Raw genomic sequence first — 23,197 nt, 5'->3', positions numbered from 1 at the left:
AAATATCTTCAAAGCAAAATATATTCTATGTATAAATAGAACTAATAAAATATACCGAAATTAAAATATGAACTTAATGTACTCCGAAACATATGAAATATAAGAAATACCTTGTTATTTTTTATTCTATAAAAATAAAATATACACCCACATAATAACACTTTATAAACTCAGTGAAACAAAATGAATGTATTCAATCCCCAAGGCAATCTTTAATTTTTAAAATTAAAGAACTATTATATTCGCCCAAAGAAAAATTCGAAATCTTGTTTAGCATAAATTCTGAATTGAAGATGCTGATGTTTAAGCCTGACCTAAACACTACTTGTCACTATTTTAGGTTATGTTGTGAATTGTTATCGCCAATAAAAAAAAAACTGGTTAAATAATTGCAATTTATATAAGAATAAATAAAAAATGTTATCTCGTAATTGGAGGCACTTATGTCGCAGATACTCACAAGCAGTTACATTCAGAACTACAGAGGCCTCTCCTGTAAGTGATTGTATACTCTTCCTATATTATTTTGTAGCCAGTTTTGCAATTTATCTTAATAACTAAATATTCAAATAATATGCATGTCTTTTCCGATACTATTACATTAAGAAGTTTATTTTTTTCTATTAAAAATAAACTAAATTTTGTTAAATAATTTCAGTCACAACACAATGAAAATCAAATAGGTTTATTTTACACAATGGAAGAAGCCCAGTGTAAACAGCTTTTCGGCTCAGGTGGTCTCCCAAAGAGTTTCATGAAGCAGACCAAAACATTCACAGAGACAGCTATTATGGTGCGTCAACCTGCACTAGACCTGATAAATTGCATCAAGGCCTCAGATATGAATCAACCAGCTATCAGATATGTGCTTTGTATCCTTTTAACAATCTTTATGCAAAAACTTTAAGAGCTTGCATATTATGATAAGAATTTATAGGTATTTTGTAGTATTAATTTCAGTGTCCATATGATTGTAGCTAATTTATGATATAATTTGTCTATTATTTATAAGAATTGGTGCATATATGCTATGTTTTTTTAGGGATCTCACAAATGCCACCCCACTTCATTTTCTTCATTCCTACATAACAAATTTTATTTTATAATCATTCAGTAAGTAAAAGACAGCATAATGCCTTTTGTGGGATGCTAACAGGGAAGCCTTCGAAGGTCTCAGCTGCAGGGTAACTCATATTATCTTTAAAATTGGATTGAGACAGATTTTTAAATATATCTTTGTTCAAGCCACCACCGAATTTTAGAGCATTAATATTTTTATACCATGTTCTCATTTATAATATTTTATTTGAATTCCACACCACTCCATGTGCCATACAACTGTGCTCAAATTTGACTTCCTTAACATAATATCCCACAGATGGTGAAAAAGGTGTAGGTAAATCACTGACTATAGCACATCTATTGCATTATGCCCACGAAAATGGTTACCTTATTGCACATGTGCCATGGGGTAAGTAAATCCTCTTTTACTATTTATAAATCTACATTGCATTTATTTCCTAAATATAACATTATGTTGTATATTATGAAAAATGTTGCTGTCTTGATGCTAAAAACAACCTATTTCCACATACCTGTTCATTCTCTTAATAGCATTGTAGATTATCAAAATATTCCAGATAAAAATCCTGTTCATATTTCTGTAATTCATAATCTATATCTATACTTATAATAAATCTGTAGAGAGGTCAATTCTGTACATGAAATATATTTCCAAAATAACTATCAGGGGGTGATTAGGGATCGATACTGATGCCAAAAATGCGATTAGTAAAATTTTTGTCTGTCTGTATAACCGTTATAGAAACAAAAACTACTCGAGGGATTTTAACGAAACTTGGTACAATTATTTGTCATACTCCTGTGCTGGTTATAGTATACTTTTCATCACGCTACAATTAATAGGAGCAGAGCAGTGAAGGGAAATGTTGGGAAAACGGGAGAAGTTACTCCATTTTTTAAGCTTCCGTCGCGTGTGCACCCTTAATGGTTAAAGCTACACAGAAATCATGTATGACGGAAATGTTCTCCTTAAAATTATGTAAAAAATATCCCACGACAGCATATGTCTATCTTTTATGGTTGACTCACAATAACACGTGTAACTCCCGATAGCTTAGCAGTTCGAAGCTTTCTCATTATATTTGTCTACTCTTACGTTTATAACACTCTCAGTCGTCCCTAATTAAAAAAGTTAACATTATTAAATATTCCATAAAAAAGAATCATAGAAATCGGTATAGAAACACCAATGTTATACATGAAATACGCTAATAATAAGCCATCATGCGTGAATACTGAATCATGCTATAAGGATTATTTTTGTATATATATAAGGTCGCGAACGCACAGGCAGGCGGCTTGCTTGGCACCTAGAGGCTAGCGAATCACCTAGCGAGTGGCTTCGTAAAACGAACATTCTCGAATGTTCGCGACCGGCTCCATTTTTGAAGTCCGAAATCCACGCGGGCGAAGCTGCGAGCGGAAGCTAGTAGCTTAATAAAATAATTTTAACAAAAAATTAAACCGCCTTCAAAAACCACTCTAAACCAAAAAATAATTTCACATAACAGTTATATATTGGATACCAATTTTGGAGTCGGTGCCTAATTAAAATTGCTAGTTAGCTATATTTGTTGCATAGTCCATTTATGAGCTACATTTCTTTCAAATTAATTAAAAGGAGTAGGTTCGCATTTCTACTAACAAACATACACAGTGAAAGGTGTAATACCAAGCACATGTATGGTGTTTCATCTTTTTCTTTCCTCTTTTTTCGGGGCAGGGAGTGTAATATACCCATACATTTGACCAGCTATATGTAACAGGGGAAGAATTTGGGTAGTGTACAGTTCACAAATTTAAATATTTCCTTAATGTTAAATTTTTTGTGTTACTAAAAAATAGACCGTCTTAATGGCATAGTTGTGTTTCGCTCAAGATACGACTATCGCGCTGAGGAGTTACACCTCTGAGTACCCCTGAAAAGGGGAAAAGGTGTGATGCTGTATATATGTATGTATGTAAGAAGTAGAGGCAACTAAACCCAACGCAAAAACACAACTAATGTGTTTCGCTCGCAGTACGACTATCGCGCTGAAATGTTAGACCTTTGCCTACCCCTGAAAAGAGGAAAAGGTGTGATGCTATATATATGTATATAAGAAATTAGATTCAAGCAAACCTAATGCAAAAACACAACTGATATATTTGGCTCACAGTAAAACTATCGCGCTGTGGTGTTACATCTCTGCCTCCCCCTGAAAAGGGGAAAAGGTGTGATTCTATATATATGTATGTATGTATGTATGTATGTAAGAAGTAGAGTCAATTAAACCCAACCCAAAAACACAACTGATATGTTTCACACACAGTACGACTATCGCGATGAAATGTTACGCCTCTGCCTACCCTTGACACGGGGAAAAGGTGTTATGCTATATGTATAAGTATGTGAGAAGTACAGTCAACCAAACTCAATGCATAAACATAACTAAATACGTCACAGGAAAGCTAAATTCGCGATTTCGTTTTCTTGGACGACATAATTAAAAAACAACCGAGGCGATGTTGCAAAAAAAATTTATGGGACCAATCTGGAGAGAAATTCTTTCGAATAAAAAAAGAATTTTCGAAATCGGTTCATAAATGAGCGAGTTCTGAGGTAACAAACATACAAAAAAAAAATTCACGTCGAATTGATAACCTCCTCCTTTTTTTGAAGTCGGTTGATAAACAAGCTGTTACTTAAAAATAATATATTGTTTCTTGACAGTTTCAGAGTGGTTAAGAAGAACACCTCGGCACAAAGAGATGGCCAACTCGCAATCGCGTGAAGGCTTTGTTGATCTGCCACTAGATGCTGCAGCCTGGTTGTTGCATTTCAAGAATCAGAACCAGGCTATGCTTAAAAATAATGAAGTAAGTATTGCATAATATAAGCTGTGACCCACAAAGTCATTCAAGGAAATGGCATAAATCTTTTACAGGATTTGTATGATAAAGTTTAATTAAACATAGTATTAGTCTATTACTCCACACTCTATCCCTGTTCACAACAAATAAGTATACTTGAAACTTTATTAATAATCATTAGTGAATCTCGATATTATGTTTTGGATAAGTACATGTTATGGACAAAATAAATCTACATTCCAGTTGAAAACATCCAAGGAGTATGTATGGAGCAAGCGAGAGATGACAGAAGCTGGGTCATCGCTGGCGGCGCTCGTAGAACACGGCATAAACAGAGTCAAGTATGCGTGTGACGTCATCGACGCGCTCGTCAACGAAATCAAGATACTCTCAGATAGTAAAGTGTAAGTTACAGTCCTGATCCACTGTGGATTGCAAATAAAATATGCAATGAAGATTGTTTTTGTTCTATCAGCTGCAAAGATTTTTATGACATTATTTTTAAGAAATTTTGTACACAATTTAAAATTTTAAGTAGTATAAATAATTTAAAATCCACAATGTTTTCAACAAATGCTAATTGATTACAGATGTAAAACTTTTGTGGCGATTGATGGCTTCAACAGCTTCTTTTACCCAATGACGCGACTCAAGACGCCAACCAAGAAACAAGTGAGGCCTGAGGAAGTCACACTTACCACATCTTTCCTAGAAATTACTAAAAATGATTGGGTGAGAAATATTTGATTCAAAAAATTCAGTTAAAAAAGGTGGAAGTTTTGTTAGCAAATAAAACTATTTATAACAATAAAAATAAATAGTAAGTTAAGGTACACTCTTGTTTATGATTTAATTATTTTTTTCACAGTCTAATGGCGTAATAGTGGTGACTGCAGACCAGCTTGCTGTACCTGAAGAGCACCAAGAAAGCTACCTGCCAAGATATTTATTATTCAAAAAGGTACAAATATTTTTTCATTCTGTTTTATTTTGACATTATTTTGATATATTGTGTGACAAGAACTACCAAGTTTTAAAAACTTGAATAATCCATATTGGCACTTCTTTTTGCAGGGCTTTGAACATTTAGACCCATTTGTACCAATAGAAGTGGGGAGGTACACTGATAAGGAGTTCCTGACGTGTGCCAACTACTACAGAGACAGGCTGTGGCTGCGAGGCCCTACAGAAATAGAAACAGAGTTAAAGTTCACCAGTGCATGCAATCCCTACAACTTTATGATACAGTGTGCACCATTGTAATGTAATTAGATAATATATTTAATGTAGTTTGTACTGAGGTTTTTTATTACTTAAGAATTTACTATCACCATAAAAATAATCAAGAAAAACCTTTTTTAGTCAAAAAAATATTACTTGTATGTTAGCATTTTATTTTTAATTGTCTGCCAGCATATTTAACTATATTATTTCTTATTAGATTATAACCTCATTTATCTAGATAAAGTTAGTATCTAACACAGAGACTATAAACACTAGTGTTTATAGTCTCTGTGTTAGATACTAATAAAATGTTAGTACTTAGTATCTACTTACAAGTCAAAGTAAATGAGATAATAATCTTATAATCAAAATGATAATTTAATTTATACTAGCCATTTCATAGCAGTTAACTTCAGTATGCAATTAGGACTATTTTTGGATATGTGAAACTCTGAACTACAATAAATACCTTACATAGGTAAAAAAATAAAATATCCCAACTACCTTGATGTTAATTTATTACATGGAACATAATATCTACAGATTTGCACTTAAAAATAATTTAAACTTTGTAGCCAACAAGGTGGCGTTTGCCGATGCATTCTCCAATGTAGAACCAGAAAAGAACTTCAGCTCCGACAAGCACATTTAACGTGGCCTGCTTCACTGTCTGGTCCTTCCATGCTCCAGACTTGGCACTTGACAACAACTTGCCAATACCTGCCCTGATCTGAGGAATTTCACTCAGCTTAGGTGGGGCCATCTCCACTTTGGCGTATTTCATGAAGATGTTGAATTTCGGCCTGGCGTTAGCGAGAGCCGCTGAAAATTAATACATAACCTATGAATAATTTTAGTGATTGAATACAAATAGACATTTTGATCTATGGAATTACAATATACAAAAAAAATAATTAAAATTCAACATTTGAGCTGAAGCACAAATTATAAGTAAATGTTCAGTGTGCGGTATATACATACTTGGAGAATTACATAACCAAGTAGACAACAAATGAAATTAAATTATGATAATTAAACCACCGTTGGTTATACATACTGTTGATTAAAGACGGCACTTTAGCGACTGCACCGGCCATTTCGTTAATTTTATTGAAACAATGGAAAGACACAAACCAATCGAAATATTTCGAATTTGGAATGAAAGAAAATGGATTTTTCGATGGCCTCAGATGTCAATGTCAAGTTAGCTGTCAAAAATTACATGAACACTAGGGATAGGAATAGTTTAGAAGATGCACGTAAGTCGATTATCAATTCTTAGATTATTTTTAAATCATTTTTTAGGTTGGCAATTCATAAAGCTACGTTGTTCATTTCTGTCAAACACGTTTGTCAAGTGGGGCCGGCTGCCTATATAATTTTATGTCTAAAAATTAGAAGAATCAGTAAAATAAAGTCTTGAAAATACATAATCAGGGGTTCCTCTGATTAGTAAAAATATTTATAATGAATTCATATGGTAAGAATTTTGTCTTTCATACAATAACAAACTCTAAACGTGAAGGTAAAAAAAATCCTGTTTCCATTAAGTTTTGTCTATTTATTGCCTAATTTAGTTATCAAAAGTGATTTTCGTTTTAATATATTTAATAATTAAGCGCAGCATTGTTGTTCGTACGTGTTTGTATATCAAAACAAATAGGGACACGTCAGTGATTTGCATCGTCGCCGGTCGCTAACACTATCGTTTCGAGGTTATTACAGAATACCTAAACATTTTTTATAATATCTTGGTTACTATCCTTTTCTGTTAATTATAAAGAAGCTATTAAAATACAAAATATACTCATATCCAATGTTTACTTTTTATGAAATAAAATGAAAATATTATGTTTTCTAAACGTATTACCATACAACACTACTGTATTCCCTATAAGCAAGTCCCCTAGTATTATAGCAAATGTTTATTTCCAGGATTATTTATATTACTGCTAAGCCTAATAGCGTTCAGCAATGCTAACACACTACAGGGCACACTAGACTTGAAAAGACTGCAATCAATCTTAGAGGAGAGTTTGAAGAGCAAGGACATTGCTGCCTTGCACTATGCTGTCAAAGGACTGAAACTCTTGAATTTACCAGTACCTGATCTTTGTGCGGTAAAGTATCATAATTATTTGAAAGAGAACTAAAGCCCTTTAAATATCAATTATTGATGACATTTATACATGCAGAAGAATTTGCCAATTTTCAGTATCATTTCAGGAAGTTGGCGCATACAAATATGATGTTAAGAATGTAGAACAAATTTTCCATCTAACAAGTCTCTCGGCTCTCACAAGTTGCCAGAACAGTTTGACTCCCGACATCCTGATTGGTCCAACTCAAACTCTTGACAAAAATGATGCTACACTTGCCGAGATATACTATGCTGTATATGCCTTGAAGGCATTAGGAAAAGGCAGTATTATGGACAGAGAGGATGCTTTAAAAAATCTCATTCAGTTATTGAAAAAAGATGATTCTCCTGCTAAGTAAGTTTTGACATTTTGTTTTGAAGTCTTTGTTGATATGTAAGTTAGTTGTGGCCGGAGTTTAGAAACTAGAAAAATTTACAAGTTGTTAAAGTTTCAAATCAAACTACGTAATGCTTGAAACTGATATGTAGTATTCATATTTCAGTTCCAGTAGTAAAAATTCTTTTCTTTTTAAATCTTGGATCTTTGTAGAATGCTAGCTGAAATATAATTTGGACATGTATAATCTCTTACATTAAAAACAGATCAAACTGCATAAAATAAATACAATGTATAAAATTATATCATTTATTTCTATAAAGTTTGTTCCGTCCATTAGTTAAATAGGTATAATATTTAACTAATGAGTGTGTAACTTATTTTAACTGTTAAACATGTAGCTAAGTATTACTTTGTCGGTTACCTGTATATATAACAAGTATGTTTTCAGCTATGGTTATGTATTTGCGCTGTGCGAGCACATGGGATGCGCGGCGTGGACGGCGGCGCACGCGGAGGGCTTGCTCCTTGCCGCCGACGAGACCGACTCTAAAGCGCTGCACTTCGACGGCGGACTGCCTACCACTTCGCTGCTGCTGACTACGATCACCAGGTCAGTGTTTCTACTCATCTGCATACCTGCTTGTTGCTAGTTTATTCATCTATTGTAAAAGGTAGAATTTTTTTTTACTAACACAGAAACTTTATCACAGACACAAAATTATTAATAAATTCTTACACAGTTCATTCTCAAACAAATGGTGAATGATAATAGTGGCTGTTTACATATATTACACATTTAGTTAAAAACAAGACATTGATATTAATGAATACTTCAATTTACTTTTTGTAACTGTATTGTTAACTTTTTATGTTACACATGATTGCCCTCATTCCCAGGAGTTACAAAATGCTGAAAAAACCAACCCCGTTGAGCGAAGAGCAAAGGTACAAGTTCGCGGAGTACCTGCTGTCGCGACGCTCGGTAAACTCTGCAAAGGGCGCTGCGCTGCTTCTCGACGCGGCCCTCGCACTCGCTGACGACGAGGTAGCCATAAAAAAGATCAAATTATATTGTTATTCAAACACACAACCTGTCTTAGGACTGTCATTTTCAAAATTGTAATTAAATTACAGTATACTGCTCATATGTTTATTTGTATTAATACAAATTTAAAACATTTATCAATTTCCGTACAGCCGACACCAATCAGCATCGCGATCAAAGGCAAGAAATACATCACATCAGAATCGGACTCTATCGAGTTCGCCATTACTGATTTAATCGGCCGCGCACTCAAGAACCTCAAACCGGAAGAGGTGGTCGCGCAATCAGGCACGAGATTGGCCGATGACGTTGTTGTTCTCTCCAAACAGCCTCTTTCTCAGAAGGCCAATGAGCCAACAACTTTTGTCCTCAACTTGAATAAGATTAAGGCTCAGTATGGCTTGTACAAGATCGCGTTGAGCGCTGGAGCTAAGACCACAAATGTGAATGTGGCTGTGTTGGGAGAGATCCAAGTTGGCAGTGTCGAGGTTGGTATTGGTGATGTTGATGGAACCACAAGCCCGAAGATAACCACTGTCACATACCCTAATAAGCTGAGTGAGGTGCTGCAAGCTGATCATCTGCAAAAGTAAGTTTTGTGCAATCTACCTTATAGCAACTACAAGTGTGCGTAATATTAGGCGCAAGTAATCTGATGCAAGCTTCAGTTTCAAGTTTAGGAAGAACTATGAACTACTAAAACTTCCTCTGAGTTAAGTAAAATTAAAATCACTGTCTGTATAGGACAGATACAGTCACAAATCGAAAGAAAAGAGTAGAAGAAAAGTTTATTTTAATATATTAACAGCAGTAATTTAACATTGAATCAATATTTGCCAGGGTGAGCCTGAAGTTCAGCGTACGCGACAAGTACAATAAGCCGGTGCTGGTGCAGCAGGCGTTCGTGCGCGTCGGCTCTGCGCAAGCGCCCGACCACGAGACCATCTTCGTCGCCGAGCCAGACAACACCAAGGCGTATAAAGTTGAACTGGTTGGTGTTGTACTTTTATATAACTTTATTTGCAAATTAATACAAGTTAATACTACCTCCTTACTTAAATTACTCCTGAGATGTAAATCGTGATCTGTATACTTGAGTATTAAAAGAATGGCTTGTATGCATTCATGAATATTATCACAATTATTTGAGAGAAAACTATGAGTTGTAGATATACAATCTAAATACCAGATGGTCCAAAACTAAGTGAAATGAAATTGTTGCAGAATGTAGGGAGCATTGCAAAGCACTTGAACCACATGTCGGGCTCGTACTCGCTGACAATGTACCTGGGCGACAGCGCTGTGTCCAACCCCATCGCGTGGCCCGTTGGCGATGTACAATTCAACTTTGGCAAGGACGCCAACGCACTTGGTATGTGTAGTGTTTGTATTTGGTGTTTGTTGCAGCTGTTTGGCTGTACCTTCTGAGATATTAGATAAGGCGGTTACGTAAAGTAATGTGGTGCAACACTGATGTGATGGTAATTTATTTCATGAAAATTTGGCTATCGACAAATTCAGCTTCATATTCTGCTATGGCAAAGGGATTTAAAAAAGGCTGTGAAGCCTATTAATATGTAAACAAATTACCTCCACCAATACAATGTCTGAGGAATTGTAGGATTGCTGTTTGTTACTAAAATATTCTACTTCATTTTGGGTATATTTGTGACAGTGCTAGTAATAATCTCTCTTGTACAGGTGAGGTATTGTCGAAGCCGCGCAAGTCGTACTCGGGCGCGCTGCCGGAGATCTCGCACGTGTTCCGGTCGCCGGAGGCGCGGCCGGCGCGGCTGGTGTCGGACGTGTTCGCGTGCGCGTGCGCCGCGCCGCTGTTGCTGCTGCTGGTGCTGTGGGCGCGCCTGCGCATCAACTTCGCGCATTTCCCATTCACTCCCAGCGCGCTTATATTCCACTTAGCTCTCGGAGGTAAATATATTCATATTATTGAACCAGGAGACTTAATATGTTTTAGATCTGTTTACTGGCTGGTCTTGTTACTGGTGGTAGGTGTCTCTTATGTGAGAGTTCGCCTGGGTAAGTACCACCACAATATCTATTGGAACTATTAGTTCGAATTGAAAAATTGACCTTCAGACCGACACTTATTGAGGTAATCATAGCAAGCATGTGATTATTGAATTCTGCGCCGATATTATTAACAGGTTATTTATTGTTCTATACTATATCTAGAATAGGGAACACGAAAAAATAACTGGTCGCAAAAATTTTAAAAATTATTGGTAAATTATTGATAAGAAAAGGTTTTAATGCTTTCAAATGACTTATTTTGTTAGGTGTCATAAATAGAAATTTCACTATAATTGCAAGTTGTTATGAAAATATATGATTGGAATTTCATCTCATTTAAGAAATTATTATCGATTATTAAAAAGCACGGCCGTAACAAATCTGATATGCGGCATTCAACTTTTTTTTGATAATTACGTTTAGTAATTATTTTGTCTGCATAAAAATATAATTTTAGTGATGCCTAAAACGATTTTGTTGAATTTTTATCTCATTTATGTTAAATTAGGACAATTTATAAACAAAACTCTGGAAATATGTAATTATGCGGTTTTACCGTCTTATCAGTAAATATACTGTATTTTTAACTATATTAGTTTGCTTTTGGCCAACATACATTATAATGTTAATGTATTGTTTCCCAGGCTCGTTGGGTCTGTACGCGGTGCTGTGGCTCCAGCTGTCGATGTTCGAGGCGATGCGCTACCTGCTGCCGCTCGCGCTCATCACCTTCCTTTCCGGACACCGCCTGCTGAGGCGCCTAGTGCAGGACAAAACTGCCGCGCGCTAATTACTGACAAAAACTATACCCAATAATTCTGGCGTCTGAAATTACCCCGCCACCACACTATGCCTCCTGTCATACTTGTAGTTTTAAACTAATTCTTATACTTAGTCCCTATTTTCAGTGTGGCCAGAACCATTGGGGATAGTTGTTCTGGTAATTTTTTATTTATTTCATAAATAAAATTTCTCATAAGGATATTCTGTGTTGTGTCACTGTGTGCTAAAACACCAAATATGAGATTTGTGTAAGTATTGCAATCTTCATTCCTTTATGTTCAACTGAATGAATGGAAATCAATTTTTCATTTCATTATGCTCGTATACCCGGGACGCCAAGATATCCTAACCAGAAATGTGAACAGATTTAAGAATAAACTTGATAATTATTTTGCTAGGTAGTGAAACCGGAATCGATAATTACAGGATACAGGCATATCAGTTATATAAACTGCCTGCCTGATAACAAATAATAAAAGTTACAATTGTCCAGAGGATGAAAAAGTGTACAATAAAAATATTATCTTCCCACACTATGAAGTATTACAAGTTTTGATAGGTTTTTAAGGGAAAATAGTAATATTGCACAAGTCTATGTTGTTCCAGAGTGTATGAGCTAGTGGTATCCATTGTAATGTAATTTTTAATAATAAAATTTGATTGTTATTTGGTTATTTTATTTAGTCTTGTGAAATGATACGACATTCTTACAATTAAAAAAAATATTTATTCAAATAGTTTTATATTACACTATATTAACATTTATTATCACACAACCAATCATTTGCTCAATGATCACCTTATAATTAACTTAACATAATTAAGTGTGAACTGTCAGATATATTCCTTAATATTTAATCTATTGTGCATATAAATCAATACAATAACATTAATGATACTTAATAGATACATCATTTAATTTTAGCATATTTTGCAAAACTGACAAAACTATTTCATTAGTAAGTAGAATAATCTACTATGAAGTACCAGTTCCACTGGTAGAAAGAAATATTCCTATTATAATTAAACAGCACAAACGACACGCGTCATCTCTCTTAATAGATTGGAATCAATAATACTGTCAGTCTGTAGTCAGATACGTGATGAAGTAGCTTATTTAGAAATCAGCATCCAGTGTGAACACGTTGTCCAGGCGGTTGGCCATCACGCCGCATTTTTGGTATTCGCCCACTTTCTTCTCGAAGAAATTAGTTTTACCCTCCAGCGAGATGAGATTCATAAAGTCAAATGGATTCTTTGTATTGTAATGCTGAAAAATGAATGCGCATTTAGTATCACCTAAGTTGCAGCATTAAATTCTTGAATTCAGGAGATTTTTTTTTATCATTTAACAAAGATAAAAATAATCTGGCACGCGCGGAAATATCTCACCTTCTCCCCGATGAGATCGACGAGTAGTCTGTCGGCTACGAACTCGATGTACTGTGACATGAGGTCACAGTTCATGCCGAGCAGGCGCACGGGCAGCGCGTCGGTGAGGAACTCCTGCTCGATCAGCACTGCATCCTTAATGATGTTTAGCACGCACGCCTTGCTCGGCTTTTGCACCAGGTGCCGGAACATCAGGCATGCGAAATCGGTGTGCAAACCCTGGGTTACAAAACCACATGTCAATTCATCCTTTTGTGCTAATTCCACAATAACGTGGTGATGGAAAATGCTTGACTGCCACGAATTTAACATGCAAATAACTAGCAAGCCAAATATTTATATAACTCTCAAATATGTTACCCAACCTCATACTTCGATACTTGCAGGCGATACATACTATAATGTACCAACAAGGTGATAGGAAGGACAAGTTCAGTTTAGTGTGATGAAGATAACTTTACAATGGTCTAGTTCTACATCCAATTTGCGATATAATTTTACAGTAATAAAATTATTAGTTATCTTACTGGACTTTATAAGTTCGATAGCCATAAAAGTAAGGCATTATTGAGTGGCATAGTTAGATTTTTTTCGGAATGGACATTATCGAGTATGCGATAATGTTATCAATAAATAGTAAATACAAACGCATTCATGACACATATGGCGTATCAAATCACATAGCCTACTTTGTGTTTATTCGTTTATGATAAGCTGTACGTGAGGAAAACACTGCTGATAACAAATTATTGCAATGTTGAAAAGTTCATATCCTTGCACAGTGCATTGTGTATTTGCAAGAAAATTGTACAAATAATGAGATACTGCAATTGATGCCTTTATAAACACTATGATATGAACACATGCATATTCATGGCCCATTGTTCATTTATGTGACAAATCGACCTAGTTTAATACATGAAGATTAAAGAGAACATGTATGTATGTATATCTTAACTATAGTCCCGAAAATTTAAAAAAAAATTGAGACCAGTTCATGCCAATGTTTAAACTTACTGGGTTAGGACATTTACAAACACAGGAAAACAAGGAGTAGCTAGTTTTCTGGCACAAATATCACAAGACACTTAGATATTACACAGATTATTAAATTCTGTAATATCTTTATTAATATATTAAAAATCATTAATATAAATACAAACCTCATCTCTAGAGATCAACTCATTGCTGAAGGTAAGTCCAGGCATGAGTCCACGCTTCTTCAGCCAGAATATGGAGGCAAAGCTGCCAGAGAAGAAAATGCCTTCGACGGCGGCAAAAGCCACGATCCTCTCGCCAAAGGTGGCGGTCTTGCTCGCGATCCACTGCAGCGCCCAGTCTGCTTTCTTCTTCACACATGGCAAAGTCTCAATGGCGTTGAACAGGAAATCCCTGATAAGGAAAAACATACATTCTAAAGCAAAAAGGAAAAGTACAAGTAGGCGTATAAACTATCATGAATCATCATTTACCATTAACAGTATATGCAAAGTAGCTACATAGTTAAATTATGTGGTTTACAATAATTGATGTATCTGTTAATTAACTATATCACTAACCATGAGGCCTTACATTTTAGTTTTCAAATAATTATGATAGTAAATTTAACTTTACTATCATAATTTTATGAAATTATATAATTGAACATTATCAAATTGTCCTCAAATACAAGGTGAATAAAATCAATAGAATAACATATTTGTGCTCTACAAACAATCTTTAAGCATGAATCCAGAGGATCAATTACATGTGGTTTGTAAAATATTACCCATTGAGTCATAAAATGCATAAATCTTTGCAAGGTAATTGCAACAATAAAATATTTTGAATATAATAAAAATAAGGAAATTACTCTGAAATACACATTACACAATATTAGACAATACCTCTCCTTGGAGTCTCTGATATATGTGTCGATGAGCAATGAGTACATCTCTGAGTGCACATTCTCCATGGCTATTTGGAATCCGTAGAAACACCTTGCCTCCGTCACTTGCACTTCTTGCGAGAATCTCTCAACAAGATTTTCATTGACAATACCGTCAGATGCAGCAAAGAATGCCAGTACATGCTTGATGAAATGTCTCTCGCTGTCCTTTAAGGTTTCCCAGTCTGACAGATCCTGGTTTAAGATAAAAAGAAAAAAAATTTAAAGCATTGTATAACTAAATATTTTTTTTTTATAAACAAATTATATTGCACAATGTTCCATTACCAATATACATAGAGGTAAAACTGGTCTGTCACTGAGTTCTATAGATCCATTATTACTTTAATGTAATACATGGTGACTGTAAGAGATAAATTTAGTATCCTACTAAATTTATCTCTTACAACAATTTACTTGTGAAATTGTAAACAATAATAACTTTACAGACATTGTTTTATCATATTAACTACAGACATAATATTTATTTTAATTATATTATGAGTTTAGAAAGGAATAGAGATGATCTTTTGATGAACAAATTATGATGCAATATTTAGAAATCACAAATAAGTTATTGAGAACAGAAACAATACCCTGCATTAAAAATGAACATCCATTATTTTCAAAATAACCTCACCTTTGATAGATCAACTTCCTCCACGGTCCAGAAAGAAGCTTCGGCCTTTTTGTACATCTCCCAAATATCAGGGTATTGAATGGGGAAAATAACAAAGCGACGGGGATTCTCCCGCAGTAGGGGCTCCTTTTGGGGATCGAAATCCAAGGTTTCTTCCACTTTCTCCACCTCCATTTCTTCGTTCAAATTACCATTTCTTGTCGCCAATACGGTATTCTTCATAGGTGACTGAAGTTACAACCATAATTAAAATAACTATTCAAATTAAAATAGGAAAAGCACATGTTAAAAAATAAACAAACCTTCATTGGTACGGTGTTGGCACCGTTGTGTACATTTTCTTTGTCGACTGTAGGTGCCATTGTTATGTATTGGAATAATATACGTTAATATGATACAAACTGAGAAACACACAATGCGAAGCACGACTTGTGACTGGTTTATTTATAAATGGCGTAATGAGTAATCGGAAATGTTAGCGGTTCGATACGCTCAATTCACAAATGGCGGGAAACGTATTGGTGTTTGTTACTTTTATTACGTTCCGTAACAAAGTATAGTTAAAACTACAATCACGAAAATTAACTATTTTAATGGATATTGTAGTAAATAACTAAATAAATAACACAAGTATTTTGCGATTTAAGAAAAAAATATTATTAATAAATAGCAAACTCTGCAAAAATATAAATTCTTTGATTAACATGATAATACAATGCGTTAAAAAATTTTCGGTAGTAGTATTCGGAACATTAGTGAACAGATGTTATTTATTAGGTTCAATGAACCATTCACAGGCAGCTGATGGAAAACGCGGGAACTCCAGGACTCCCACTAAGACATTACTGAAATTGAATTATACAAATTGAAACCATATATTTTATAAATGTATAGTATACTAAATTTTAAGTCGAGTCAGGATTATTTGGTTATAATAACAATACCTCATATAATATTAAAATAATCTGAAATAGAGCTGAGTATAATTTTACCGGCAAAATAGTGATGTTTTATTGGCTAAAAACGAACCAATCATAGAAAAATTATAATTGCGTTCTTTAAGATGCGTTCATATTAATTTAAAACTGGATAGGTACATATGTAATTTTATATTGTACTTAGATTTTGTCATAAAGTTTCGAAATGTAAGCTCGATTAGAAATACATATTACTCAACTACAAATGAGTAAAATTTTAACTGTGAAATGTGAATAAAAGCTATTTATGGGATATTGGGTAAAATACTTGTGTATACGTACTTTAGATAAATCTTATAATAATGTTTAGTTTTCAATAGTTTTACTAATAATGGGACTTGATAATATATAATTGACTGACTATATTGAATACATTATCATATAATTAAAATTACCTAGTTTTTTCATATATTATTATTTTTTATATTTGAATTGCAAATGTGTAACGATATTTCCCTTATGTACTTGGGGTGTATAATTAATAAGTCTTTGCGTCCAAAAATCCTAGATAAAAAATACTATAAATGTCATTGTCAATGTTTTGGCAAACGTCATTGCGAGGAAATAATAGCAATCATTTCTTAAAAAAATTACATTGTAATTTCTTCTGTTTCGTTGATAAATTTGTAATATGTCGGATAACGACGATGATTATAATATGTGTGAGGAGGAAGAGGACTATGGTTTGGTATGTTAACATGTTGATGTATGCTAATAATGCACGCAGCACCAAGAAAAGATCTCCTTTATGTTTTCTACATTTGAACTTCTAAATATACATGATACACTATTTGGCAAGCATCGCTTACTACTAGTATTTGTTAGAATGTAACATGATGTTTATAATCGTATCATTTTATCATAGATGAATGGTATCTTTGATAGGACCTGTAATACCGAATGTATATGCAGGTAACCTATAATCAATTTTTCTTATGTTTTGTTATGATAAAAATAGTAAGCTAGGTGGTAGTGATACAGTATAAGTTTTCTATTAAAAAACGTCCAAAGACATAAACTTCTTCAAAAATAAAATACATCATACATGATAAAATTTTACATAATTAAAATGTTAGACTTTGCAATGAAATATTTTGTTTACTCTTAGCAAAGAAACTCTGTTGAAGTAAAATAAACAATATATATGTCTACTTATCGTGAAAGATTATAACACCAAATCTACAAACAGCATTGATAATGTCTGCTCATTACAAACATTAAAAACTACTTTAAAAATTGTAAATTAGTTGTCCTAATTTTTTGGTAATGCCCAACTTGGTTTAATGTCACTGAGTATATAAAAGCTAATTATGATTATCTTAAATGATTAATAAGTTTTACCAAGAGTACACTATATCCTAATTAATATTAATATTTTTGAGCATTATTTGTTTTTAGATTATTATGTTCTTTTGTTATTTATTAATTGAGGCTCATATAATATGTGATTAGTATAGTGGCTGATTATTTACCTTACAAAGTGATACATTATACACATAAGAGACATCTCTACACAAAATAGGCTAGACATAATCCTGCCTATCCCCTTAGGTACAAATATGTTATTAACAATAATGATAATGTGCTTTATTTTAGGAATATTCAGAAGACAGTAACTCAGAGCCTGATGTGGATTTAGAGAACCAGTACTACAATAGTAAAGCTTTGAAAGAGGATGAGCCCCAAGCAGCCCTCCTCAGTTTTCAGAAGGTGCTGGAGCTAGAGGGTGGAGACAAGGGTGAATGGGGCTTCAAAGCTCTAAAGCAAATGATTAAAATTAATTTTAAATTAGTGAGTTTACCTTTCCATCTACACTTATATTATAAAAGCAAATGTAACTATTTGTCTATTATGCTTTCACGGAGGAACCACTGAACTAATTTGGATAAAATTTTGTATGGAGATACTTTGAACCCCTGAGAAGAATATAAGATAGTTTTTATCCCAGAAAAGTGTAGGAGGGGATAATTATCTGTGGAAATCTATACATGGGGCAAGCCACAAATAAAAACTAGTTATTTTATAAGTAAAATAAGATGTCACAATTATTTTGTTATGCAAACAGGAACTATAGTTAATTATGTTATGAAAAAATTTCTCAAGTTCTTAGAAATTGTGATAATTGTTATAACAAGTCATTGTATTGACATTTAATTAAATTGTAATTGAAACTGATAAGTTAGTAACTGAAAATAGGACAGAATATTCATTTACAATGTAACATGGCTTATCATTTTTTATTTTTTAAATGAATATTTTATTATAAAGATATGTTGAACAGAGTATGTTGTTTTTCACATGAGAGATCCTTCAATTTTATTTTCTATATTATCTAAATGTTTCATTGGCCCTCACCTCTAGCCATATTAGTGCTAACATTGTGGGTGAGATACAACATTTAATAATCAATATTGTAATTATTTTCAGGGTAATTTTACAGAAATGATGACTAGGTACAAGCAACTACTGACATACATAAAAAGTGCTGTAACTAGAAACCATTCAGAGAAGTCAATTAATTCTATTCTGGATTATATCTCTACTTCTAGGAATGTGAGTATCATTATAGTTGATGAGATTTGGTAGTTTTTCACTATTAATGTGAACTAGCGTTAATTATCGTTATTTTAATTTAAGTTATATAATATTATTTGATATCTTATTATCACATATTATGAAACAAAGTCCCCCACTGCGTCTGTCAGTCTCCCTCAATGTGATAAATCAAAAAATTACCAAAATTATTTCAATTAAATTTGGTATGATTAATTTGGGACACTAGGAAATACATATTATATTACTTTTGATCCCATGAAAATATATATTGGTATATTTTTCCTGGAAAACCACTTTCACACAGGGGAATCTGCAAGCAAAATTTTGTAATTTATATAATCATATAATTAATGTATTAAAATACAATTTCTGCATATTAGATTAAATATGCACCATAATTTATTTAATTTTGGTAATCATCTATAGGGCGTGGTACCATTTTCAAAAAATCATCTTATAAGAAATTATAATTCTAAATGAAATTTTTCTTTTAGATGGAACTCCTACAAGATTTCTATGAAACAACACTGGAAGCGCTCAAAGACGCCAAGAACGATCGGTTATGGTTCAAAACAAACACAAAGCTCGGCAAATTGTATTATGATAGAGGAGACTTTAATAAATTAGCTAAAATATTAAAACAACTTCACCAGAGTTGTCAGGTAATGACTTTAAATGATATTATCTTAACATTTACGCTTTATTCATTAAATAAAAACAAAACACTGTTATTTTGTTAGTGTACTGATACTATCCACACACACACACACACACATCATCACGCATTTATCCCCGAAGGGGTATGCAGAGGTGCAACCAAGGCACCCATTTTTCGCCGAGTGTGTTCCGTCCCAGGATGTGATAGGGGGCGAGCCTATCGCTATATCGGGAACAAATTCCAGACTCCGGGCTAATATTGAGCAGAAATATCCAAATATCACTTTGCCCGACACGGCATTCGAACCCATGGATGATGATACTAACCAATCGGAGGATATTTATCAAGTTTCGTAATATGTGACTTTTTTTTAGACTGATGAAGGCGAGGATGACCTCAAGAAAGGCACGCAACTGTTAGAGATATACGCGCTGGAGATCCAGATGTACACCGCACAGAAGAATAACAAGAAACTAAAAGCGCTGTACGAACAATCCCTGCACATCAAGTCTGCCATACCACATCCGCTAATTATGGGAGTGATTAGAGGTACTGTGCAAATTATGTTTAGTAGTACTGTTTCGTTTCTTATTGTAAAGTATTTAGGTCATTTTTGCTTTGATCAATATTTGGAATGTGAATTACTTTTAAATTTTTGATTTAGACTATGCCAATGGATTTTCGTTTTCTGTATAATTAAACATTATGATATCTGACTTATACTGAGTTTAACTGATATAATAAAAAAAAAAATGATTCATATTCTACATTTAAATAGTTATTATAAAACTCCTTTAGGAAAGAGGTGTTTTTGCATTGGTGCGAAAATTTCTTTCTTTCAATCTAATCAGTGCGCCACGAATCTCACAATATAGTAAAAGTCAATATACTAAAAATAAAAAATACGTTACAGAATGCGGTGGCAAAATGCATTTACGAGAAGGTGAATTTGAGAAAGCGCACACGGACTTTTTCGAAGCTTTCAAGAACTACGACGAGTCGGGCAGCCCGCGCCGGACCACCTGCCTGAAGTACTTGGTGTTGGCCAACATGTAAGGAGTTTGTCTCACTATAATTACTGACTTTTGGGTGAGCGCTTTAGATGCTCACAACCCTAAAAAATTAAGAAAATTTATAATTACCTATGTTTTGTGCGAACAGGTTAATGAAGTCCGGCATAAACCCGTTCGACTCGCAAGAGGCCAAGCCATACAAGAACGACCCCGAGATCCTCGCCATGACGAACCTCGTTATGGCTTACCAGAACAACGACATCAATGACTTCGAGTCCATACTCAAACACAACAGGTAATTTTATTTATGTATAAAAAGGTAAGGTTTGGCATTCAATGGTATGTACTACAACTCTTGCATATGTAAAACTATCAAAGTCCATTTGCATTTCTGAAGGATTTTCGCTTTGGTTAATTCTAGAGACTTTGATTAATGCCTCTGCGATTTAATGTGACGATCAGGAAAACATCCATACTAAGCCAAACATTACAAATTTTAACATTCAGTATCACTTTTAAGTAAAAAGTAGGTAATTTTTTCGATCTGATATCGTTTGTAAATATAAAAGATATCGATATACAATAGTTTTAGAATTCGATTACAATCCCGACTCGTAGTTAATACAATGCTTTAAATTCGAAATGTATACCCCCATAACTACTTAAAAATAATACTTGTATACAGAAACAACATAATGGACGATCCATTCATAAGAGAGCACATAGAAGACCTCCTGCGCAACATCCGGACCCAAGTGTTGATAAAGTTGATAGGTCCATATACCAGGATCCACATACCGTTCATATCCAAAGAGCTGAACATAGACGAGAAAGAGGTGGAGAACCTGCTCGTCACCTGCATACTGGACAAGTGAGTAAATATGTTTATACATGTAACAGTAGGTGGGGAGCATGCGTGTGACGCTGTGTGTGTTGCAGCACGATCAGCGGGCGCATCGACCAGGTGAACGCGGTGCTGGAGCTGCAGCGCGGCGCGGGGCGGGCGGGCGCGCGCTACTCGGCGCTGGACAAGTGGACGGCGCAGCTGGCCTGCCTGCACCTGGCGCTGGCCAACAAGATGGCCTAGCGCCCGCCGCACCGCCCGCCCCGCGCCGCGCACGTGCCGCCGCACCGGCCCGGCTGTCCGCACGCCGCGGGCTTCCCCATCCGTCGGATACCTGTCTTGCGGCAGTTTGACGATTTGTAAGGCTTAACTCGCATGCGTCTTGTTTCCTCGGTGGGTGAGTTGCATCTCTATAAACGCTGCTTGGGACATAGTTATCGCTGTTACGTATACCATCCTTTCGACTTACGGGCGGAATCTATAGTGACAAGTGCGGTGGTGGCGGATCGATTGTAGGACTTAGCACTTACATACAGTCTCGACACTGAGTTTGTTAATTTGCGCATACGCATACTACAACAGTGTGGTCGTTTTGTAGTGCGATTGTCGCAGCTGTGACAAACTTTACAAGGTTTTAGTCGTAGTCTTACATGTGTTTCGTTTAATTTGTCCTGCGATATTATTGTGGGTATTATATGTAACATCTGTGCGCAATATGAATCGATTAAACTACAGTTGTTTTGTGGTTTGACTGGCATAAAGTAAACCGCGTGAGTTATATCTGAGAGCACTACCCGCAATGGTCGCACGGGCTCGTAAACGCACTTGGTAAAATATATCTAATTACGTGATTTTTACGATATTTGTACTATGAACAGTCCTTTTCTTAAAAGAAGTATAGTGTATCCACAGCCATAGTCTAATTCTCTTATGCATTGAAGAATTATGGGCAACATGTATTTGTGCTTTGTCTGGTTTATTGTACTTTATATTATATAAAATAAGAAAGAAAAAATTTAACAATGTAAGGCTCAAAATTAGCTATGTTTGCATGTCAGGTCAGTGCAGAGCGACAAAATGGCAACAAAGAACCTACAATTTTATAAAAATGGAAACTGAGCCTCATGTCCTTTGCCATACAGGTGATATTGAAATAACAAATTGTAAGCAAGACTTTGTGTCGGTGTCTAACTTTCCTATACCAATATCAGCAGTATGTGTAAATACATAAGGTTCAGAATTAAAAGTTAATCATATAAATCTTTTTAGCCTCACTATGTCTGTGTAAACCCTAATGTATTTAGTAGCACACCATTGTTTCATAAGTTTTTGATATATTCTAAAATAAAATTGGTTGTGTCTGGTGAATTGCCAGACTAGCTTACGGTCCACTTGCAGTACGATTGCCAGTGTGAGTCTAGGCCAAAAATTGTCAATAACCAGTGTTAATAAATGGAATATTAATATTTAATTTCGATTTTCTTTAATTATTATCTTAATAGCTGTGCCCGCGGCTTCGCCCGCGTGAAATCAGTGTGTCACAAAAGTTTTCCCGCATAATTCCCGACCCACGAGATTTTTGACAACCACGCGACCTCTTCAATAGTAATCGTTATATTTCTGTTAATTTACATAAAATAGTTATGTAACCTATACCTTCCTCAAGAACCTTTTAGTAAAAACTGTACAAA

The 23,197-nt window shown here is 34.6% G+C and overlaps 5 protein-coding genes across 7 annotated transcripts; 3 read left to right on the top strand and 2 right to left on the bottom strand.

Annotated features, from left to right (window-relative positions):
* Positions 1-259: 259 nt before the first annotated feature.
* LOC115446576 (28S ribosomal protein S29, mitochondrial) lies at positions 260-5,232 on the top strand. The gene is made up of 8 exons (XM_030173290.2): positions 260-495; positions 659-872; positions 1,379-1,471; positions 3,797-3,942; positions 4,180-4,340; positions 4,527-4,668; positions 4,805-4,897; positions 5,011-5,232. The coding sequence occupies exons 1-8, from the start codon at positions 418-420 to the stop codon at positions 5,197-5,199; spliced, it is 1,116 nt and encodes a 371-aa protein (XP_030029150.2). The 5' UTR covers positions 260-417; the 3' UTR covers positions 5,200-5,232.
* Positions 5,233-5,661: 429 nt separating this feature from the next.
* Positions 5,662-6,406, bottom strand: LOC115446577 (ATP synthase subunit g, mitochondrial). The gene is made up of 2 exons (XM_030173291.2): positions 6,218-6,406; positions 5,662-5,982 (listed from the first exon to the last, which is right to left on the bottom strand). The coding sequence occupies exons 1-2, from the start codon at positions 6,255-6,257 to the stop codon at positions 5,723-5,725; spliced, it is 300 nt and encodes a 99-aa protein (XP_030029151.1). The 5' UTR covers positions 6,258-6,406; the 3' UTR covers positions 5,662-5,722.
* Positions 6,407-6,488: 82 nt separating this feature from the next.
* Positions 6,489-12,165, top strand: LOC115446575 (dolichyl-diphosphooligosaccharide--protein glycosyltransferase subunit 2). Its single transcript, XM_030173289.2, has 10 exons — positions 6,489-6,640; positions 7,096-7,280; positions 7,387-7,655; positions 8,089-8,250; positions 8,538-8,685; positions 8,838-9,274; positions 9,526-9,676; positions 9,910-10,057; positions 10,387-10,614; positions 11,361-12,165. The coding sequence occupies exons 1-10, from the start codon at positions 6,628-6,630 to the stop codon at positions 11,504-11,506; spliced, it is 1,887 nt and encodes a 628-aa protein (XP_030029149.2). The 5' UTR covers positions 6,489-6,627; the 3' UTR covers positions 11,507-12,165.
* Positions 12,166-12,206: 41 nt separating this feature from the next.
* Positions 12,207-15,820, bottom strand: LOC115446593 (ribonucleoside-diphosphate reductase subunit M2). Its single transcript, XM_030173312.2, has 6 exons — positions 15,761-15,820; positions 15,459-15,686; positions 14,778-15,013; positions 14,055-14,283; positions 12,892-13,110; positions 12,207-12,769 (listed from the first exon to the last, which is right to left on the bottom strand). Exons 1-6 carry the CDS (start codon positions 15,818-15,820, stop codon positions 12,617-12,619), a joined length of 1,125 nt encoding a protein of 374 aa, XP_030029172.1. The 3' UTR covers positions 12,207-12,616.
* Positions 15,821-16,955: 1,135 nt separating this feature from the next.
* On the top strand, positions 16,956-22,977 carry LOC115446580 (COP9 signalosome complex subunit 2). Of its 3 annotated transcripts, none has more exons than XM_030173298.2 (10): positions 16,956-17,123; positions 18,032-18,226; positions 18,863-18,988; positions 19,486-19,653; positions 20,024-20,198; positions 20,563-20,701; positions 20,811-20,957; positions 21,348-21,533; positions 21,602-21,631; positions 21,771-22,977. In XM_030173298.2, the coding sequence occupies exons 1-10, from the start codon at positions 17,067-17,069 to the stop codon at positions 21,874-21,876; spliced, it is 1,329 nt and encodes a 442-aa protein (XP_030029158.2). In that variant the 5' UTR covers positions 16,956-17,066; the 3' UTR covers positions 21,877-22,977. The 3 variants fall into 3 exon arrangements, with proteins under 3 accessions (XP_030029158.2, XP_030029157.2, XP_030029156.1); XM_030173297.2 differs by having other exon boundaries at positions 21,602-21,643; positions 21,774-22,977; XM_030173296.2 differs by having other exon boundaries at positions 21,602-21,913.
* Positions 22,978-23,197: the final 220 nt, after the last annotated feature.

Source organism: Manduca sexta, chromosome 25, assembly GCF_014839805.1.
Source record: "Manduca sexta isolate Smith_Timp_Sample1 chromosome 25, JHU_Msex_v1.0, whole genome shotgun sequence".
Taxonomy (NCBI): Eukaryota; Metazoa; Arthropoda; class Insecta; order Lepidoptera; family Sphingidae; genus Manduca; species Manduca sexta.
This window is presented reverse-complemented; position numbering and strand designations above follow the sequence as displayed.